The sequence below is a fragment of the Filicampus tigris genome, chromosome 21, assembly GCF_054856515.1.
Source record: "Filicampus tigris isolate MCC_2025a chromosome 21, RoL_Ftig_1.0, whole genome shotgun sequence".
NCBI lineage: Eukaryota > Metazoa > Chordata > Actinopteri > Syngnathiformes > Syngnathidae > Filicampus > Filicampus tigris.
Window position 1 is genome coordinate 12,618,962 of NC_141237.1, and position 22,426 is coordinate 12,641,387.

The following is a 22,426-nucleotide window of genomic DNA, read 5'->3' on the forward strand; positions in this document are numbered from 1 at the left end:
GAGGAGTCAAGGGCCTGGGTGTTAGGCAGCCAAAGGTTTCACTTTCGAGTTGGCTTACATCAAACACATTAGGTAGAGTTGTACACGTTTAAAAAAAAAAAAAAAAGCTTTACAAAGTTATGAGACCGATATTGAATTCATGTTTATTAATGGGCGGTGGGCATGTACCACCTCATACTGAGAGCTGCCACTAATATTTTGGTCATTTTGCAACATAAAGGAAGTGGAAATAAATATAAAATAAAACTTTTTTTTTTCATCTTTAACTGATTAGTTAAAGTAGTTATTTTTTTCAATTTTGGGATTAAAAAACCCCCATCAATCTATCTGCGAGTGTCATATCATTCTGAGAAAGTTTTAACTTCATAAACTGCAGGATAGAATCAAACGTCATGGCCAAAGAAGCTAGAGTGAGGGGGTAAGTTGGTATTTATGGAGCATTTGCCAAGAACAGGACAAAACCCTGAGAACGTCTCACGAAACTGACATCATGGAACATGCTGCGGTGACAAATGCACGTGGCTATTTGCGGTTTTATGGCTTCATTTATTAGGACACACCAGAGTAAAGCTGCTGTCAAACATGATGCACCTTCACTTTGAACCCACATTGACACACGGCTAAAAACACATTTTCTGACAGTGAGGCACCATGCTTAGGGGCTTTATTCTGGCATTACGCACATCGTACAACATATGTAAAAAAAAAACAAAACAAGGTTGCTGCACTGAAGCATTTCTCTCAAGACGATAATATTACAAAACAACAGTGCAAAAATACGCACGCACGCACCAATCTCAAGGCTCAACAACCCAGAGAAAGATTAGAGGCCATTTATAGAAAATAAGAGGATGATAGGTCCAAATGTTGGGAATAAATGGAAATTACTGGAAAGGTTCTAGCGCATTATGCTTGATTTTGAGTGGACTTTAAAGTAATTTGTTCCCTAGAATTAGACATTTCGATGGGGCTTGAATGTTAGGAAGCCCGTATCTTCCAAGGACTCTCATTTGTTTGAACAATAACACGTCAACAAAATCCAGAGAGCAGGCAGTGTCAACTCTCTTGTCGTCACATATTCATTGTGTTTACATCTAGCACAGCTATGATAGAAAACAACGTACAACACCACGGGTCACTCTATACAATATATAAACGGCTGTAAACTTGGAACAGCGTGGGAAGTAATTAGCAGGAGGCTCATCCAGCAACTGTCACGACGCGATCGGACAGACATTAATATTACGTGTGTGTGTGAGGAACGGGAAAGTTGCAGATGTGGAACAGAATTTGGAGATAAATTGTTTGGTCATTCTAAAAAGAACAATTCTGTACAAAAAAAAAAAAACATAAGAGTTGAGATGCTGTGAGATAGATGATTTCCCTGCACTGCCACTGACACAAGACTAGTCACCCCAAAACACAAGTTAAGGCTCGGACAAGCAGACAAGGCCAAATTTGATTCATCTCAAATCTTCCTAATTCCAATTTTTGGGGTTTTGTTTTTTTTACTGATTAGAAGATTATATTTCAGTGCACTCCAGGCAAAAATAATGCTCTGTTGCCATCTGCTGGTCAAGGTAAGACAACGCGACAGGCAGGAGGTCCAGTTTGAAACGAAAGCGCCATGACTACAGTATTTATGAGGTTAAGGTAAAGCTAAGGAAGCTGTAAACACTTGTGGTTCAGAAGTCTGAGCTCCTGCTGGTGCAGCCCTTATTTTGGCAATAAATGTTGAATTTGTCGAGCACTGCGCATGTAACAAAATGGATGAATTCTGGATGAGCGAATGCATAAAAGCACAAAGTAAAGGCTGCACATTATAAACACAGACACACACGCACACATGAAAAGTTCACTCAACTTGTGTTGCTTTGCCAACCTGCTAACGAGCAACACATTGATGTACATCAATGATCTCTGCAGTGCAAATGCACCATTTTGTGCTCATACAAAAACAGTCCATTGACCCCCCCCCCCAGGCATCTGGGACATATGTGCTGGGAAATATTTCATGTTGAAAAAAAAAAAAAAAATCTTCCAAGAATACAGTTCAAAGACGAAAAACAATAGTCCCACGATTGAATTCTTCATAGAAAAAGAAAAAAAAAAAAAAAACGATCCAGCTTTTCTCCCACTTTTGACTGCAGCTTTGTGCCTATGAGACCACTTGAATGCAGATCCAGGCCGTTTTTGGCACCAAAAAATACTAATTAAAAAAGCAGCTTCGAACTCCTGCAAAGGATTTCCGCAATCATAATAAATATTCCAGAAAAAGACACCGAAATAGTCCAATGAGACATAAGTGTAGCAATGAAATAAATGTGTGTGGGGACAACTGGTTGCTGCTGCGTGCGGAAAAACGCCAATGCCATGGACGCGGCTCTGTGCTGTGACAGGCAAAAGGAATGCATTTCCATAGTTACTCTGAGGTTGCACTGAGGGGCCGTCACCATGGTGATGAGCGAAAGTGTCGCACAGCTTAAGGCATCAGACTGGATGATTGAGGAGTCGCTCCTGTGGCGGGGGAGGACGCAATAGCCAATCAGGTGGAGTTAAATCGCTAGATCGATTGTTACACTGCTCTTCCTTGAACTACGCAACACAACCGGGCCACTATACGTTAAAAACAACACATCACCTGGTTAGGACTCAATCTCCACGGAGACGGTGGTGGTGTCACTTGGGGCTGTGAAACCAAAGAGGACGACACGTTGGTTTGTGATGAATGCAACAAAGATATTCCTCTTTGCAAAACTGTTGCAGTTCAGAAAGATTCCCTGGGACGTCTGGTGTGAATAGTTCTCTCAAGGTCATGCCACAGCATCTCAACCCGGTCAGGTCTTTATATGAGGTTAAAGGAAAACATCTACAGTGTCAGCTGAAGATTTACAGAAATCTCTGTTGACAAATATACCATACGTAACACATTCAACAAAAATGCCGTTCATAAGAGAACACCAAAAGAGGAAGCCATTGCGGTCTAAAAAAAAAAAAACATTGCTACACATTTAAAAAGTTTGCCACAGAGCACTTGAGTGTTCCACGGCAATCCTGTCAAAATATTCTGTGGACAGACGAAACCAAAATTTTATATATCCCAAAGTAGGGACACAACATCATTTGTAGGGGCAAAAATGGCACGTCACGATAATATCAAAACCTTATCCAATTGTGAAGCATGGCATCGTGTTATGGGTGTGCTTTGCTCCCCCACGGCCTGGATATCTTGCTATCATCAATGAAAAGATGAATTCACAAGTTTACAAGATATTTTGAAGAAGAACCCGAGGCCATTCGTCCAACACTTGAAGCTCAAAATGAGGATGGGTGTTGCAACAGGGCAAAGATCAAATGAACAACAGAATTCAGAAGAAGAAAATACGTGCTCTGTCGTGGCCCAGTCAACCGGACCTCAACCCGATATTCCACTGCATGACCTCAAGAGCGCTATTTATAGCAGATATCCCAGGAATTTTACTGAACTGCAACAGTTTTGTGAAAGAGGATTGGTCCGAAATTCATCCTAATCGTTGTGCACTTCTGATCTGCAACTACAGGAAACCTTTGGACGAGGTTATTGCTGCCAAAGCAGGATCAACCAAGCGTTTACTTACTTTTCCCCTCCCTGTCCTATAACTGTTTACATGTCTTTAATAACATGAAAACAAAATTGTTCATGTGGTATTAGTTTAAATAGTCTGTTTATTCTTGTGATTTAGATGAAGATCAGCCAACATTTTATGCACGACTTCTGCAGAAATGTTTGAAATTCCAAAGCTTCCACATACTTCCTACCACTGACTTGTTTTAAATCGAATTTTATGACTCATTATACATTTACTGAATGAATTCAATATGTCCTTCCCGTGACTCTGAAATTAAAATAAAATTTAGCTAGTATACCTAACATTCCGAGAACTCCAAGTTGTAAAGAGTCTTTTGTGGACTTTTGTTGCAGGACTACTGAACTGTGTGTTCCACTTCTACTATTCCGCATTCTGGTGGAACTCACCTGACTTGGCGGGATTATCAGCCACATGGTGTACCACGCTGTTGGTGTTCTGCTCGTTGCTCAGGAGGCGGTTCTGTGACTCGCTGAGCGGGCTCACCGTCACTTCACTGCAAACAAAACAACTGCATGAACCCTGACACCTACGCGAAAATAACTTCTCTCACCTGTGATTGGTCACCTTTTATTAGGCTCTGGCTGCAAGGTGGCTGTCGGCTGCTCCACGTCGCCGTTGACGAGCCGGGTGGGGAACGTCAGGCCGTCTCCTTGGCTGCCGCAAAGGAGGACAAAGTCAGCCCAAGCAACATCAAAGTCCAAAAGATCACGGCTAATAAAGGCAACTTTTCAATTTTTTTTTTTTTTTAACATGGCAACACGACAAAGGGGACAATTTAATACCTGGTGAAGACTGGCAGTAGCCAGTACTTCTTCTGGTCTCCAAACACCTGAGAAATATTCTTCCGGAACCCCAATGAAAAGCCATTCTTGTCGGACCCGGTCCTAAAGACGGGCGCTCTGAACGCCTCTGAGACATAATCAATATAATCAGGTCACAAAATTCAAATATTTGTAATAATCCATTAACTGAAAACTCAAACTTGTCAATCGATGTGAGTATGAATAATTGTTTGTTGATCCCAGTAAGTTTTAAGTGGGACTGAAAATGAACGGATGGATTCCAGGACAAAAAGGGGCTACCTATGGTGGAGCGGTTCTTTCCGACGAGCCACAGGTGGTAGCTGAAGAGGGAGAGGATACTGATGCAGAACATGGCCGCCACAAAAAAGAGAAACAAGACATGGAATTTGGCGTGTGAGTGGGTCTCTTGCAGATCATTCTGGGGAGAGAGAGAAGGGCGGAAAGCGAGAGAGGCATCAATAATACATCTACAAAATTGTTTGGGGGGGGGGGGGTATTAGAGACAAGGAGGGACGGACACAGCATGCACGCATCCCAACAACGATGACCCGGGAGGTGGTGCAAAAGCCAGAGTTTTGAGAGGATGACCATGTTACCTTTGGGCAGTTCTCAGCCGATTTTCTCCGGCAAAGCTTTAGTACAAACAAAAACGAGACTCGTTAGAGAGCAGGCAGGAAATGATGGTGAGTAGGAAAATACAAAGCAGAGTAGGTGATGTCAAAGAAGCTCTAAGAGAGGAAAAGGGGGGGAAAAAAAAAGGATAGTTTTGGTGACGCACAGGTGCCGTAGTGGATCAGATGAATCGCTCAATATGGCGGGTGTAACACACACGGTAAGGCACAGGACACGGGGGGGGGGGGGGGGTCAACTCAACAGCACGCACGACCGACTTGTCAGGGTGGACGTTTAAACGGATCCGGACTGCGCCCGAGCGTGTCATTACTCACAGTCCAGAACTTGATGAAATACTGCAGCACGGTTGCTGCGATGAACAAGCAGTAAAGCAGCGAGTAGGCCAAGAAGAGGATGAAGAACTTATAGTTGGAGAACCCCACACAGTTGTTCACCCTGCAGAAAGACAGAAAGGCTAATGTCAGGCTGGACCTCACAACCAACAAGCACCAATTAATGAGAGCATCTTAGTGATAATCAATCCTTCCAATTACCCAGAAGCTCAAAATAAGTACAACTCTCGACATTACAAATGACTAATATAGCACTCCGATTCCAAAATAGCAATGCCTGTGTTCTCTCGCCAACAAGTGTGCAACAGCTGTAAATCGGGAGGTTTTGAATCACTGTACAATAAAATCTGCTATTGCAATGCTTTGTTTTTATTGACCGTGTCATTCCTCTCTGTTAGTGTGAAAAAAATATAGATTAATCATGATTATTTTGGTAATAATTGAAATCACGTTTATTGAAATTATCATTTATTTTTGGTACAAAAACAAGAAAATGTTTAAATGTAAAAAATATAATGACACATTTCTTTGAAACGCTATAGTTATGTAAATTCCTTTTGGACCAAACAAAATTTATAAAATTAGTTCTTATACTTTTTTTTTTTCTTTTTTTAAAAAAGGTGCAAGTGTATGAATTCAAGTATGATTTCAATGTGTAAACAAACAAGCGCGTTGGATATAAATGCAGATTAATAATCATTGTTTTATGATTATGCCAATTTTGTAATCGTGGAGTGTAATAATTGTAATTGGATTCCAATGAATTGCACAGCCAGAATGCGTACAGCAAAAAAACTGTCGGTTGCGTACCAGGGACAATGATGGTCCATCTTCAGCACACACCTACCAAACACAGAAAAAGGATGCAGATGAAACATAATTGGACAGGCAGACGGACAAGGAAGAGAAAATGCATCCTTTTCCATGCAAGCGGAAGAATAAAAACATACATGTCGCACGCGGAGCAGTGATGACAACGGTCGGGCTTGATAACTTGACAGCGGTCACAGTAACGAATCGCTGCAACAAAGAAATTCAGAAGTGACATCGGTATTGCTGTGGGACAAAATATTGATATTGTGATGCGTCATACCGTTGCTTGTTATGAAACACTATCAAAACGCCAGCATTAAATACTATTTGAAATTGTTGCTGAATGTGAATATAAACACTTTTCAGTGTCCCGTGCACTGCACTGAACATTTTTCTCCCAGTTTACATCCCTATATAACAAAATACGGTGTTAAAAAGGTTTCAAAAGTGTAAGGTGCTCGCATACCTCCTGCTCCAGTGCGGGTGTAAAGTGGCAAGCTGGCGGACGCTCGCCACAGAATCTCTTGCTGGGATTCTGGCCGTTCCTCCTTCTCGTAGCGCTCTTTGTCAGCCTTGGGCAAGCAGAACTGGAGGGAGCGCAAAACAAAAACAGGACATTTTAGACTAGATAGCCTGAATAGCACGGCAGGGTGGGTGGCTTTGGATGACACGGTACCTCTTTGGAAGGGTTGGCAGGCTTTGTGAAGATGGTCTTCCAATAAGACCACACAAACATGATGAAGGAGAGATGGAACAAGATGAGGTATACAACTAGGGTAAAAATATGAAAAATAACCATATTAGCCTCGAGGGAAAAGTGCGCCAGCAAACAAATGAAAGACGAATGAGACAGAATAAAAAAAATAAAAAAGAAAAAAGAAGAAGCTTACCCTGTTTTCCTCTACTAGTGATGGTGACTGTAAGAGACAAAAATATGTAAGTGACACATAAAAGCAGTGATTGTAGATCAGACAAGGGAGCATTGTGCAAGCAATCCATCCGGCATATTTTTAGAGCACCATCGAAAGGGTACATCAAAACCGACGGCTGTTTTATTGCCTTTGACACTCTTACTCAGCTTGAGTGCGCCCAGTGGAATTATTTCCCACCTTTAGATGAGAAGCTTCAAAACTTGAGTCAAATTCAACTTTCACCTGTTTAAGCATTTACACGTCAATGAAATGGTGTGATGCAGGAGTCACCAACATTGTGCCCGTTGGGCACCAGGTAGCCTCCAAGGACCAGTAGCACATGAGCTTGTTCTAGAAATAGTTCATGAGTGATGGGACATTGTGATTTTCTAGGACTGTTGTAGAAGGGATCAGAGGAAAACGAAAACACTAACAGCGATTTATAGTAGCAACGAGACAAGAGGCCGCAATGTTTGTGGAATTTTCTACAAAAACAGACAATGAGTGCTTCAAATGCCTCTAAAATCTTCCATAACAAAGAAATTCACAAAAAAAAAATATTGACTGCAAAGTACATGTCCTATTCTTGTGCCCACACTGCTCTTCTCACCAATAATCTTCCATTTGCGCTAGTTAAGTGAAGTTATTAGGGCAAGAGTCTGCGTTTTAAACGTGTCAGTAATTTTGACCCATGGACATCTTGGAATTTTGGCCTGTATGAGCAATTGGTAGAAGACAAAACAAAAGGGTCAAGGAGAACGTTGCAAAATTATGAAGTTATGCTGTTTTACTCTAATTTGAAGACGTTTTGGCTTTTCTATAGGCAATATTATTTTGCCTGTCGAAAAGCGGGCCAAAGCATTCCCCAAAAAGGCCTTTTCTTTCCCCAACAGAAAAAAGACAAATTCCCCAAAACCCATTGTCCAATTAGGCATTTTTCCCCAACAGAAAAAAACACACAAATTCCCCAAAACCCATTGTCCAATTTTTCAAAATTTTTGCTACATTATACCATTCCAACCTGACTCAGCAATTTGACAGACTGTCATTTTTAGGGAATTTTGTCGAGTTGCCATTTATAGAAATGAAGTTTTGCATATTGATGTTTCCTACTTCTTGTGTATAAAGCATTAACATGATCAATGTCTTCAAATACAGATTAATTATGGCAGATTATTATTAAATATAATTTCAGAAAATGTGTTATTTAGGAAGCGTGTAGCCCATTCGCATCAATCAGTATCTCTCTCAGTTTCATTGGTGTTGGTGCCCCCGGTTTAATGGATGCCCCTGATATAATTATTATTTGTAGTATAGTTCAAAACTGTCAAACTTACATGATTAGTTATACTTTACAAAACACATAAACAGTGAATTTAAATATTTAATGACATATAACATGGGTTGGTTTATCAAATTTAACAAATCACTCTGGCGAGAATTACATACTAGACTTCCAAGTTTGAGAGCTCGTGGACAAAAAAAAAATCGTTTCCTTGAGTCACAATATGTTTTGTTCCATTAAAGCGAGGCTCACAATGTCACGTCTTTTAAACAAGCAAGTGCTTGCAATGACAAGACAACCAAATGAGGCGGGGGGGAAATCATGTCCACTTCCCAAATGAGCTCAAACCTATAACTGTTAGCAAGGCATTACCACACACGGGGAAAGTTTGTGTCGCTTCAAAGCATGTTTATCACTTGAATTGTACTTCAATTCAAAACAATACAAGCTGTCTGCCTGCTAATTATCTGTATCAAGAGAATGAAAAGGGGCTTGCCAGTTGTATTATTGGGCTACAGTACGTCTTACTTCCTACTGGCCAAAAAAGCAGCTGCCCGTCTGTGTCGAGTACAATGGAAAAAGCGGCAATAAAAAAAGCTTGAAAGGCACACAGTGGTGCATCAAAGAGTCTACTTACATATACAAAGCTCAACCACGTAGGCATAATATGACCAGCAGACGACCATAGCGATGAAAATCACAGGTATCCATGCTAATCCCCGTTGACAGCATCTCAGTACGTGAGTGGGCGCCATTTTTCTCCCTCTACTGGGGAAAGGGAGTGTCTGCGTGTGACGTCATCGGTGGAAGTCACACAACCCGGAAATCGGAGAAGGTAAACATAATTCAATGTTTTTTCTTTGTGAATTCAGACAAAAAGAAAAAAATAACCAAAAAAAAATCGGCCTTTTGTGAAGATAATATAGCTCTGTTTGTATTGGCCTAAGAATCTCTGTAACTCGGCTGGAGACAAAAAATTGTACTCAAGGACCAGATACATACTCAAGGTAGAAGAAAAACTGACATCTTCAAATATACATTTTATCGATATAAAATAGACATTTTAAAAGTCAAATATGTTCGTTTGCCTTTTCTATTTACATTTAATTTATTTTACAAATTAAAAAAGTAAAACGTTAAATGTTTACTTTAAAAAAAACGTTGATTTAATAAATTATTGTATGCTCTATGAAATTCAATATATTGTGATTAACAAATTAAAAAAATATATATTAAATGCTCTGTGAGACTGATTAAAGAGCTAGCCATAGGAGGCCTGGGGGGTTTAATTTTGTCTATTCCAGCTCTAACTGTACAGTATTAGTTTATAATGGTACAACTTTTGATTCCTTATGGTGAAGTCAGTTGAAATGTTATATGCGCAAAGGTTTAACTTTTCCCCTTCTGCAAAGGGCAGAGTTTGAAACTGACCAATGACGCTAAAAATGGCTAAGGCTTCCCTTTGTGTTTTCCTTTGGGTCCTCAAATATGGCGCCGGAAATTAACTATGTGGGTATGATGTCGAGAGGGAATGAATTGCTCTTGGTACAGATAAATAGCTATTTTTCTTGATTCTCTCCACATAAGGACACACCCTCAACACCACCATCTAGTGTTGCGTATTGATAATTTTTCTACATGAAAATGATTGTGCTTTTGGTTGTCTCAACAATGGGAATTCTCAGCACATCCTGATGTCAAATCATAATTAAACTCACACTATATCTGTCATAAAAACAACAAGAAATTGCTGGTTTGATTTAATAAATTATACATACACTTTTAAGATGTACAATGGTCATTGCATTTTTTTCCATGTCTTCTTTTTTTTTTTTTTTAACACAAAATCTGCATTCAAAGTATTTACACATGTACAATTATCAGGCAGCACTTTTCAAAGCAAGGCGAGAATGATAGACAAAAAGTCAAATCAAAACCCCTCCCTCTCACACTCTGTTTGTGGAGATTACATTGCTGTCCCATGATTATAATACATGTTTCCCTTCCCAACTGCAAATGGGCATTAGAGGGAAATCAGGGGACTGAACAACATCCGTGAAATCCACCAAGAACCAGTGGAGATTTTAAAAGGATTACAGTCCAGTGACTGATCAAATCAAAAGGCAGTGTCATGTATGCAGAGGTCATGGGTGAAAATCTATTCTATGATAGGGTTTGAGGGGGGGACTGAGCTTGCTCTTCCTGCTTTCCTTTCATAGTTGACAAGTCTTTGGCCAACCAGGTACCTGCACACAAAAATGATTTTATTGGATTTACGATTCAAATTTCAACACAGGACAACATGTAAAAAGCATGCCACTTAAGACACTAAAAACATCTTACTTGTCATTCTTGATGTGCTCATAAAGGCGTTTGAACTGTCGTATTTGGAAGGACAGAATGCCGATAAGTGAGACCACCATCAAGAGGAAGGGGTAGATTCTCCTCTGCATTAGAATCTCCATCTCTGGGGTCACTCCTATGGGAGCAACATCAACGCCATAAGAGTAACAACAAAAATCGTTCGAAAGGAAGAATTTGTGCTCAACATAAGTGGCCAAAGGATTTGAAAATGTTCAGAAACTCACCGACAGCAGGCACCACCCCAGCCGCAATCACGTAGGGCACACACAGGGACAGCAGCAGGACTGAGATGACTGGTGCTGCCAGTTTACGGATAATGAAATGAAGATCAATGTTGCGAATTCCATTGGCGTACACCTGGGCGGAAAAAGGCAAAATATCGTCAGTAAAAATGCAATGTGATTGCTACACTGACACACACAACTAATTAAAAATTGATTCTCCAACTGTAAAAACCCTTTACCTGTTCAATAACAGTCTTCAGCCACCACTGAGGACCCATCAAGGTAATTGCTGCAATGATTTTGGCATGAAGCACTCCAAGAGCCCAATCCTGCAGACAAGAGGGGGGGAAACTTGAATGATACAGAGAATGATTATGTTGCTCTGCTCCAAAAGAACAACAGAAAAAAAAAGTCAATTAATGATGGATATACATTATTAACCCTGCGAGGGAAATTACCTGCCAGGGGTAGAAGAGAGGTGTTTGATCCAGGGGTACCCTGAGGGGCGCCACAATGACCAGCTCAAACAGGAGGCCCAACAACAGTGGGATGACTCCGGCAACCAGCAGAGCAACAACCAAGGTTTTAAGGATCTACACAAACATACAAGCTGGGTGAGCAAACACGGCACTAACAATTATGGGTTTATTAAAATGATGATCTCGCTCCTCATCATAGCAAAGCAAAATGTGTATGTGAAGTACTCCTAAACGAAGGCAGAGCTTGATAAACATTGTAGCACCCATATTGAGTGTTTACTGCCAGGGAAGAAGTTCTCACAACACTCGTCTGAGTAATTTTCATGTTGATAAAAAAATGCTCCTTGCTGACACCTACCATGAACGTCCACTCCTGAACCTTGTGCACAATGACAGTACGTCCTTGGGGCATCCAAGCCAGCAGCACCGTGACTCCGCGGATGGACAACCAGCATACATACAGGCCGCAGGCCGCTGTGTACAGCTCATGGATTTTGGAGCTTCCAGTCCAGAAGGACATCAGCCATCGTCCAGTGAACACTGGGGAACAGGGGGGGAAAGGTTACATTTAAGTGAATACCTCCTAAGTATTTCAACTTTAAGGTGGTCCTGTGGCCTGGCTGAGGAAAAACTAAAGACAGAACTGTCTAAATATCCCACAAGTCTACAAGTAGAAGATGAGATGCACCGCAAAATATCTCTCACCTGGCAGTGTCAGGCACACAAGACTGGCCACCAGCAGGGTAATGCACATAAATGCAATCAGTAGCACAATCTAGAGGAAAGAGGAACAATGTTCATGCAAGTGTTAACGCCTCAAGTACAGCCCAACTGCACCCACTTAAATCAACTAAAAATACTTGACCACTGGGAGCCACACCCTTGTGAATTTTAAGGAAACTTTAGAGGGAGCTGTCTTCCTCCCGTGCAAAACTTTAGTTAAGGTTCAATTTGACACATGTTGCTTGTTGCCTTAATTATAGGGGAACAACTATGGAGCAGCACACACAAAAAAACAGGAACCGTGGGATCAACTCACTCTGAATGGGAAGCGGAGAGGTCTGTGGTATGGCTGGAAGCCCACTGGTCCGCCCTGCTGCAAGATGGCCTGGTGGGCCGCATGCAAGCCCTCGCCAACAGCTGGTGGCGGGTTGTTATTGTTGTTATGGTGTCCCGGGGGAGGATTATTGTTGTTGTTCACGGGTTGGTTGGCATCAATGTCCTCTTGCTCCCCAAGGAGGTACGAGTGGAGATCTCTGCGATGGCACAGATGAACAAATCATAGTTATAATTAAAAAGGTGCTGAGTGCATTGAAGACACTGGCTTTTGGACTTACAATAAATATCCAGCACTGACTGTCCAGGCCCTAACTAAGCCTTTGAGCCACTGGCGAGTATGCCCTTGCTCCAATAAAGCTGGCAGCACGACCTGAAGTAATAATAGCTCCAAAGACAGCTCGCTGACAGGGGCATCGCTGAGGGAAAAAGGTTCACAAAAGGCCATTTCAACAATGTATGGAGGTGCATATCGAAAACCCAATAATTGCCGGTCGACATCTCAATTTCTGTAAAAAAAAAAAAAAAAAAACACGATTCCCCCATCTGGCATAACAAAATATCCTTTTCTGGATAAAAAAAACAATGCAACAAAGTTGCAGTCTGCTGGTTACCTGTAGAGCATGACGTTGTACGGCAGGAAAGTGGGCATCAGTAGTTTAATCAACCTGATGGGCAGCCACAGCATTAACAACACAATGGAACCAAACACCACCACCGACAGAATGAAGCGTCGCAGGTGTCTGTAGATGGGAAGATGAATCATCTCCTGCACTGGGTTAAAATCTGGGTCGTTGAGGTTTCTCAGAAACCACAGCACTCCAGGCCTCAGCACCTGACACATATACAGAAGGGGGGGGGGGGAGTTGACATATGCTATTCTTTCCCTGGCCAAGAAAAACTTGTTGCAAACGGGCTAACCTCTCTTAAAAGTAGAATGAAAGAAGCAAAGTAAAAGACGTAGACCATCCCAACGAGCCAGTGCAGGAACATGGTGGTGCCGGGTGCTGATTTGAAACTCAACTCTCGGTCTTTCAGAGAGGCATCAAACATCTCCTGCGAGTTCAATGTTGATAAAAGGTGAACAATGATTCAAAGTCTGTATTTCACTAATTCGCAAATACTGTAATGCAGCAGATTGAGAGCTCATTGGGTGTGCGGTGGGAAATAATGCAATTTCTCTTACCTTGACCAACAAAAATCATTTATTTATTACAAGTTGAATCAAGCCAAATTAAAGTAACTTATTTACGACAAATATACTGTGAGGCAATTTTATTTGGTGGGGTGCTGTCAGATTTTGTTAATATAAAATATGTGCTTTGGTTCAATAAAGGTTGTTAAACAATGCTGTATGGGTTGAGAAATAATATTTAAACTATTACAAAAACTAACTACTTAGTAATTTAATAAGTATCAATATATTCTTGTGAATGTACTGCTTATTCATCTCTAAGAAGAATATCTATTTTGGAAAATGTACATTCAATTTGAATGCAAGGGCTGGAAGCCATGTTCTATTTATGACTAATCGATGAAGACAAAAGGCATCCGATGCCACACAGCCGTGGTGCATTTGCACCGACGTGAAGGATCGGACATCCATTTTATCTCTTGTTTACTTCAGGACAGCATTTTTTAAAAAATGGGACACATCTGCTTTTCGAAGTTTTCTCCTTGAACATTTTCAAGGCGAGCTACAATGGTAATGACAAAGCCAGTTTTGTCATGAATAAGGCCCGGGCCTCCATTAAAACAACTTCAAACTTTGTCGTAAAATGGCACGATATGGTTAAACACAATAATGAATGAGCCGTACAAGAGAGATTCTTACTAGAGAGCAGATGTCAAGCCACCAGCCACAGATCAGTGGGAAAACACCAATCTCCACAACAACCAGCAGGGAGACCTATAAACAATGAAATGAAATTATGAAGAGTGTTGATTAGAATAAGAATAATCTCATCATTTTAAATACTACTGCAATTTATTAGTTTTTATTTTCTGTGTAATATCCTGAGGTATGATCAGACATTGGTTCGCAGTTATGGAATATTGTATGTCTTCGCAAGTGAAAGAGAGCAAATGCATACTGTATGCTTGACAGGTTACCTTGACGACGATGTAACAGACTCCTAGGAGACGTCGGGAGCGCTGAAACCGGACGAGAGCTGCCAATCCCTAAAACATCGTCGTTAAGGATCAACACCGGAGATATCATAAACAAATCTTTTATCTGCACTGTGAATGTGCCATGTAAGGATACGTGACACAGTATAAGTGTCATGGCCAGCAGGATGTAGCCAACGATGGTTGTAATTAAACCTTCGAAATGGGAAGCTTGAACCTTAAAACAAAACAAAAAGGAGAGTCAAAAACATAAGCGCACCATTGATTCAAGTCAAGGTGAAATTTTTAAAACTTAGGTTAAGAATACAATGTCTTACATATTCCTCAAAGCCAAGGCCCACAACAGAGAAATGTCCAATGTGGTAAGGACAAAATGCTGTCAGAGGAGAGATATGCTGATATTAAAGACAAAGACAGTAATATTTAGATACAAGTCTACATCAGAGGTTAATAAGGTGGCTTTCATTTTCCATCGAGCTTCATACCCATCGTATTAAGTAGATGCTGTTAGAAATTCATATTGATCAAGCCCCCACACTTTTAATTATATAAACTGCAAGTAGACAATGTACATGTAAACAATAAAATGTGATCTTGTTGCCAGGGTGGACAATGACACGTGGACATTTTTTGCTCATGGTAGCATTTAATTAGCATCCTCATCCAGCAGCATGATTCAGTTAGCAAGCTGACTGTTTACGGTGAAACAAATATTTCAAATTTCTGAAAAGTGTTTTTTTTTTTCATCAATTGTTATTTCACTAAGTCAGAGTTGACATGTTGACAATATCAGAATACACACAAAATAATGAAAATTACAAAACAAGTGTAAATATTTATTCTGCAACCATTAAATGTTTCAGCCTCCATTGCAGAAAGAAAAAAATGTTGGTTGTAATGTTACTAAAGGCAGAGGGTTTCTTAAAGTTAAATTAATTAAATTAATTACCTTATGAGGACAGGGTGGGCAGCAATTTTAGGAATAAATGCACGATTGTGAACATAGAAAATACGAGATCAAAATAATGTGTTGTATGAAATAACCATGTTGTGTTTTTAATTTACTAGCTTTTAACTTTCTAAACGTACCGTAGTTAGAGTTGTGTGTGGGATACGACAAAATGATGTACGTCCAATTAAAAAAAACAAAACGTTAGAGACCTAACTGTGCATCAAATGTCTGACAGCTAATAATTAGACCTCAGTTTCATTACTCTTGCTGCAATTTTATGATGACTGAGTGACTTTATAGTAATATTGACCAGTGTACTTACCAAACACCAGGATGAAGAGTGTGTTGAGAGACACCACCCAAAACACATGCTCCTACAAGACAAATAGAAGCTATGAAGTAGGAAGATTGCAAATGCAAAACTACTTCCCATTCGACCAGTGTTTCACAACCGGTACTAGGTCAAGATGCATATTTTACATCAGGAATTTTTTTTTTTTTTTTTTTTTTTTAAAATCACAGCACACCACCCCCAAAAATGTCACATATACCGGTACTGAAATAATAATATTGGTTGGTGGGCAAGTGCATTTAGTTTTTCTGATTGTCACTAATAGTGTTGTCACAATGCAAAATTTTGACTTCAATACTATACCTGCATAAAGTACATCGATACCGTAACGGCACCTTGGCAAAAATCTAAAATCAGCAAAATTATAACTGACAAAAGAGCTTCAAATTCATTTTTTTAAATTTGTTATCAATTCAAACTAGGATATGCTTGACAAGAAAATAACATTTTAAACATTGCAAAACACTTTTGCACACGTGGGAGGGTGAGATAATACACTGTTTGTAACTTTCTATCCTTGATCATTTATATTTTATAGACTACAGGATAATAAATGGGAACTATTTTTTTTAAACATCACTAGTAGAAAATGTGCACAGAGGTTTATAAAGTCATTAGTATGACATCTACTGTAACACAGTATTGAGCAGGTTATGATCATTTTCATGGCCAGATATGCAGCTCTCAAGCCTCTATGCTTTTTGGACACAGAATTAACCAATTCTGATTTTAAGAATGGCATTTTTGAAAAAGAAAATGATAATAGTAATATGATAATAATGTTTATATAAGCATAATGTATACATGTCAATGTATGTATTCACTCTAAGTTTTAACATTACATGCCATATTCTTGACGCCAATAAATCACGGTACAGTACTGGTACCCTGTGCGACACTAGTCACCAAATTAAAAAAGCGAAAATGGACAATCTGTCACAGGACATTTCATGATCTCACACGGCACATTAGTTGGAAATCACCGCATGCATAAGGGAACATGAATCAAACTCACCAGAAAAACAAGCGATCCATCCAAGCCAAGCATCTGAAAAAAATGAACAGAATTTGAGTGTTTAATGTGCTTTAGTGCAATGTCATTTAATGCACTTACCCTTTCCCAGGTGAGTTCCTCGGCTGCTCGGTCCCACTCCAAAGCGTTCCAGTTCATATCATCTGTTGGATATATTTCAATATTTAATACAATTAGCTAGGCTAGGCAGCACACCATCCCACTTTTTCTTTAGATTGCTACCACATACATTTAAATCAAATCAAATGAGTCAGGAAATAAACTTGCACTCCGACCTTGTGCTCCGTTATTCGGGTCGGCATCTTCAGCAGCCACTCCCTCCTCTTCCTCCAGTTCGGGGTCTTCACCCTGCTCTGGTGGATCAGGGGGCTCTGGCTCTGCGTCATTCTGGGCCGGTGGCTCTGCAGGGACCGGTTGGTCAGCAGGAGCTTCATCTGCTGCTCCTGGCCCGGCCGCTTGTGCCTTAAGGGACATCATGGCTGGCTTTACAAGTGTAATGTATTGTGTCTACATGGGTGCACGTGGCAGTTATTTCAAACACATATTAAGCGCATCGGCGTCAAAAGTCAATATCAAAGTAAATAAAATCAACGTTAAGAAAGGCACCTCATTGGCTTGTCCAGCTGCATTGGGCGGCGGCGGCTGGTGTTGCTCTAACCACTGCGGAGCGCCACCATGGACTATCTGCTCTCTGAGCCACACCAGGCTAATAAATGCGCACAAGGTGCAGGTCACCACGAAGCACCCTTGCAGACAGTCAGCCAGCAGGTTCTCGCTGCAGGAAAGACAAACACAAGAAAAAAAAACAACAACGACACACCATTAAGTTTTTTCTTTTACAAAAACAACGAAAATATGCTGCCACATATGTATTTGGCGTTACTGCGAGTGTGTGTGTGCTGCTTCGTAATGCTGTCCTCAAGATCATCACTCACGTGGAGAGCATGTCCAATGGCAGTGTCAGAAGAGAGCTCACAGAGCCAGTAAAAAGACACTTGTAGATGCGACCTGAAACCAATGGGAAAAGATGACTTTCGACATGTTTGCGGAAAAAACAGCAAAGTAAGATCTTGCCAACACTGCTTACGGAGGGGGACGTGGATTCATTGCGCAGTGTTTATGTTATTATAGGACACAAAGTGGTACATCTCTGACTCTAGTTAAGCACTGCCAGGTGAACGTGGATGCGCATTCAACATTGAATACTCACATGCAGTGAGGGGAACCACGCCAAGCCAGGCAAAAGCCACCAGCGTGTAATGGAACCAGTAGCGGATGGCCGTGCCCACGCTTGTCAGCAGGCCGGCACAAATGTCCTGAATGGGCAGACGTGACGGCATGTCTGGGGAGTAGACTGTAAAAGATGCGGAATGATTACATCTTCAATTTTGCAAATACAAACGTTATCAAATCTGTCAATGGTTCGTACAGATCTGCGCATGAAATTCAAACACTTGCCAAGCACTTTCAAAGCCATTTTTGACAGTGGTAAATGACTCATTTAATAGAATATTGGACTTACCCAACAAGCAACTATTGTGTCAGGTAATTATCGTTAAGCACACAGACGTATAGTACAGCAACATCTGTGGCATATATGAGCAACATGAAGCTGTTTCATATGTCAGGACGGATGAGCTACGACCACGCAAGCACTTACTTGGTGTGAATGCAAATCTGTGCTTGCATAATTCGCAATACTCCTTCCTGCTGTGTTTCAGCCACTGGACCAAACTGTAAAGCAAACATTTGAAGGTGAAATTGAACATTAAAGCATAGAATATTTGTTCAGTCACATGGTACAGAAAATATCTTGGGTGTACGACCAGTATCCAAACAATGACTGTTTGATTTTGTATGTTGAAAATTTCCAGTCGGGATTTTATTAGCATATTTTTATTTTATTTTATTTTTTTTTTTTAATTGGAAAAACTTGCAAAATATAGTTTTCTGCTTTTAGTTGCTTTAGTGGGTAACTTTAAAATAGGGCCAGACCCGGCTGACTAAATCAACCGGTTATGGCTTACGGCAGATGTACACAAGTAACACTGGCCTCCATTTGTCTTAAATCTATACTATAACCGTGTTTCCTTAATTGTATATGAAGACTGTAATTGATAAGGTCATTCTTTAGCCCATGTGAAACTGAATTTTTTACAAGCATTGCTTGGGTGAGCGATGCATCTTGTGTAAAGAATTGACCTGAATCTCACTATTTTTCAAACATCCTAAAAACTGTTTGATTAGAAAAAATAAGAAATAAAAATATAGCGCAGCGTAAGACAAACATACCGTAAATGTGTTGTATATACATATCATAAATTCGCCTTCTGGTAATAAACACACGACAGGAATTAACGAATTATAACAGGAATTATAAGGAGACTTTCATACGGCAAAGTGTTCCCATGCGTTCCATGTTTGTGGATGTCACAACCCCCCCCCAAAAAAAAGTAAATAAATCAAGGATGCTTGTTTTGTATTACTAACACGTGTTGACGATCAAGTAAAGTAAAAATCGGCTGAGAAATGAACATGTTAAGATTTATCTAACTTCATAATGCAAAATCTCACCCACCTGCTCCCACTATCTTTTCTTTAATTCGTTTTTAATTCTAATTGTCGTTGTTACGTATTACTTTATCCCTATTGTTGAAAATAATCGGTCGATTCATCTGTAATAAATTTTTTTTCCTGGCAAAAATTGGTATCGGCCTCAACAATTCTATATCGGTTGGGCCCTACTTTAAAGTCAAACACATTCATGGTTGGATTCTACAACTGCCTAGAAACATCCAGGCTCTTTTCCTCTCTACAGGGGATATGCACCTACCCCACCCTTTTACCGGTAATGTACAGGACACAATGACAACACATTATGTTTGGGTGGGTTCTATTTTCACATTGGCAATTGGCAATGAGAGGCATCTAACCAGTAAGGGATGGAGGGAAAACCTGCTCTCTGACTATTCTTCCGTGATGCTGGATGCAAACAAATATAATAACAATAATGTTCAACCCTTTTCTTTTGAGGTATCCTGTAGGTTGGTCTGACATAACAAAATTCAAAGTCCCTTACAAAAACGAAAAATCCGGTTGGAGTTTACCCTCTACTGCTGTGTAGTAGTAATCTGACCATAAATCTGATCTGATCATTACCTAATGGCTTTAACATCCAAGGGAAACACAAATCCTTAACTAATTACACTAAAAATAGCCCGAGTGTGAGATATTATCTAAAACAGTCACTCTCACACTGGGACCAGCATTTTCCTAGTATCAGAGTTGCAGGCACTTTTTATAAAAGTTATACAAAAATAACATTTGGAAACATAGGTACAGTATTTAATATTTTCTAAACATTAACTAAATAAGCATTAATTTAAAGTGATTTTCAGCACATTAAAAAAAAAAAAGAACATGTATATGAAAATAGCATGTAAAGCTCCCAATTGCACAAATTACGGCCCAAAAACTATTAACTTTTGTGAGAATGTGAAAATGTGAAAAAGTAAAAATACTATTTACTGTTGTTGTCTTTGCATTGCAATGTGTGTCTGTACTAAATAATGTTTTTTCTGAACTGATTTGGCATATTCTTGCTTTCACTTACCATTCCTGGTGAATGAACTTAATGCTGCCAGTGCAAACACAAGGGTGATACAGGGGTTTGTCTGGCGTCCCCTCGGAGCGGCAGACACGACAAATGTCCGCTGAAAGTGCATACATCACACACACACAGAACCATGACAGGTTTAGTTACTTTCAATATTAAAGACAAAAACAACAGGGTACAGGGGGACAAAAACATATGGGGTGTAAAAACGTACATGAGATATTTGCCTACACCAGTGGTCGGTGTTGGAAAAATACCTCACCAGTAATGGGATATTGTGATTTCCCAGGAATGAAAAACGAAAACACTTGCAGACATTGATAGAAATTAAGTAATGCATATTGATATTTATACGGAGGAATCAGAAGTGTGAATCAAATTGGCCATCGTTCACAATAATCAGTATCCAAGAAGTAACTACGTTTAAAAAAAGTTTGGTGATCCTTGCACTACACTGTAACACGGACTGGGTTACTTATTAATGAAGACCACATTGTACAATTTTATGGAGTGAGAAATCCGGAGCATTCATCAGGTACAATATACTCTCGTAAGGATCTCCAGTTCTAATGTCTGTCTTTATAACAGTACTATGATTGACAGTAACGTTTATTTCTTATCTGTCAGTATGGTGCACTGATGACAACAACCGCTAAATATACTGTTAAATTAATACCTCGTCATCAGTGCGTCAATGGGTGTGTCTTCATATATTGTTATTGCATAATTCAGATGTGTACCTAATGAAATGACCACTGACTGCTGACATCATTAAGTTCTGGACCGTACTCGTTTCATCGTAGTACACGCTCCTTGATTAAAGTCCATCTGATACATGCTACCGTTAGTAGAGTTTAGTAGGCATCCTGAATAGGCGCTACACTACAATATTACGTCGTTAAGCTCGAATGTTAGCCGGTTAAGCACTAGCAGGCCAGCTCAGCTTGATGGTTCTCAATGATGCGCTTACGATCACTCTGACCTAATGCTAAGTAACGCTAAGAAAGACGAAACATCACAGGTTACCTTCTTCGGTCGTGTCCATGTTCACAAAGCAACTGTCGCTGTTTCTTGCAGGTGTTGCTCGTTCAGTGAACCCATCAACGACAAACGAAATAGCTTAGCTAGCCAAGTTACGCTAGCGAGACGAGTACAACGTTAACCTTATGGGTCAGAATGCATCCGCAAACAGAAAATGGTTTCCCAACAGACGGAAACTCTCGTTGCTTGCTTCTTTGCCGTGTCCAGTTTTAACATCCGAAACACGTTAGACGTTGCTAAATTCACGTATTCTTTTTTTTTTTTTTTTCAGTTAACACGATAAATACCGCATCCTCTGTTAGGTAGTACTGACAGTTGTTTAAAGGCAGAAGACAAACGGCTAGCTGAAGCCTAACGCATGCGCCATGCGTAGAGACGCTGTCACAACAGTTTTTCGCCCATCGTCTTCTTCTTTAAAACAATGACAGTCACTTGAAAGCGAAGTCTACGCCTTTTTACCGCCGTCTAGTGTGTCGGGGAGTAATTCTATAACGTGCGCGGTAGTCTTTGATTCAAACCCCTTGTTACCAATTTCTCTTGTAGCCTGTATGCACTTCACAATTGACACATCAGTGGTGCTCTAATTTTAAACAGATTCTAAATTGTATAACAATGAATAGACAGGGCATCGTCGCATATCATAGTATAATAAATTAGAATGAAATATTTATCCATTTCAATACGAGGTCCGCAGTGGCTTCGATGGTTAAAACGCGCCTGTCTGGCAAAGTGAAGCTTCTGCGTTCGAATGTCCGCAGTTCAGGAGCATGGGC

The 22,426-nt window shown here is 40.2% G+C and overlaps 2 protein-coding genes across 3 annotated transcripts; both read right to left on the reverse strand.

Moving 5' to 3' along the window:
- Positions 1-525: 525 nt before the first annotated feature.
- Positions 526-9,439, reverse strand: LOC147127660 (palmitoyltransferase ZDHHC20-B-like). 2 transcript variants are annotated; one of them, XM_086020572.1, is made up of 14 exons: positions 9,044-9,439; positions 7,101-7,127; positions 6,887-6,981; positions 6,677-6,797; positions 6,348-6,417; positions 6,208-6,240; positions 5,380-5,500; positions 5,029-5,064; positions 4,712-4,850; positions 4,412-4,538; positions 4,194-4,283; positions 4,016-4,122; positions 2,642-2,689; positions 526-2,517 (listed from the first exon to the last, which is right to left on the reverse strand). In XM_086020572.1, exons 1-13 carry the CDS (start codon positions 9,159-9,161, stop codon positions 2,646-2,648), a joined length of 1,128 nt encoding a protein of 375 aa, XP_085876698.1. In that variant the 5' UTR covers positions 9,162-9,439; the 3' UTR covers positions 526-2,517; positions 2,642-2,645. The 2 variants fall into 2 exon arrangements, with proteins under 2 accessions (XP_085876698.1, XP_085876699.1); XM_086020573.1 differs by lacking the exon at positions 5,029-5,064 and having other exon boundaries at positions 9,044-9,420.
- Positions 9,440-10,153: 714 nt separating this feature from the next.
- On the reverse strand, positions 10,154-22,384 carry LOC147127661 (E3 ubiquitin-protein ligase MARCHF6-like). The gene is made up of 25 exons (XM_086020148.1): positions 21,639-22,384; positions 20,610-20,709; positions 18,657-18,730; positions 18,207-18,350; positions 17,932-18,004; positions 17,603-17,771; positions 17,272-17,458; positions 17,078-17,139; positions 16,979-17,011; positions 15,934-15,985; positions 14,977-15,035; positions 14,796-14,876; positions 14,642-14,710; positions 14,364-14,438; positions 13,451-13,585; positions 13,144-13,364; positions 12,811-12,948; positions 12,513-12,729; positions 12,179-12,248; positions 11,832-12,013; positions 11,453-11,587; positions 11,234-11,323; positions 10,995-11,127; positions 10,750-10,885; positions 10,154-10,652 (listed from the first exon to the last, which is right to left on the reverse strand). The coding sequence occupies exons 1-25, from the start codon at positions 21,655-21,657 to the stop codon at positions 10,565-10,567; spliced, it is 2,742 nt and encodes a 913-aa protein (XP_085876274.1). The 5' UTR covers positions 21,658-22,384; the 3' UTR covers positions 10,154-10,564.
- Positions 22,385-22,426: the final 42 nt, after the last annotated feature.

Excerpts from the sequence above, each read along its gene's own strand:
- LOC147127660 (XM_086020572.1), bottom strand. The coding sequence starts at position 9,161 with ATGGCGCCCACTCACGTACTGAGATGCTGTCAACGGGGATTAGCATGG. Across the intron at positions 5,065-5,379 it reads ATTTCATCAAGTTCTGGACT|CTTTGCCGGAGAAAATCGGC; the intron begins GTGAGTAATGAC and ends TTTGTACTAAAG. Across the intron at positions 4,539-4,711 it reads AAAGAACCGCTCCACCATAG|AGGCGTTCAGAGCGCCCGTC; the intron begins GTAGCCCCTTTT and ends ATTATGTCTCAG.
- LOC147127661 (XM_086020148.1), bottom strand. Across the intron at positions 12,730-12,810 it reads GTCAGTGCTGGATATTTATT|AGATCTCCACTCGTACCTCC; the intron begins GTAAGTCCAAAA and ends GTGCCATCGCAG. Across the intron at positions 12,249-12,512 it reads CTCTCCGCTTCCCATTCAGA|ATTGTGCTACTGATTGCATT; the intron begins GTGAGTTGATCC and ends TCTTTCCTCTAG.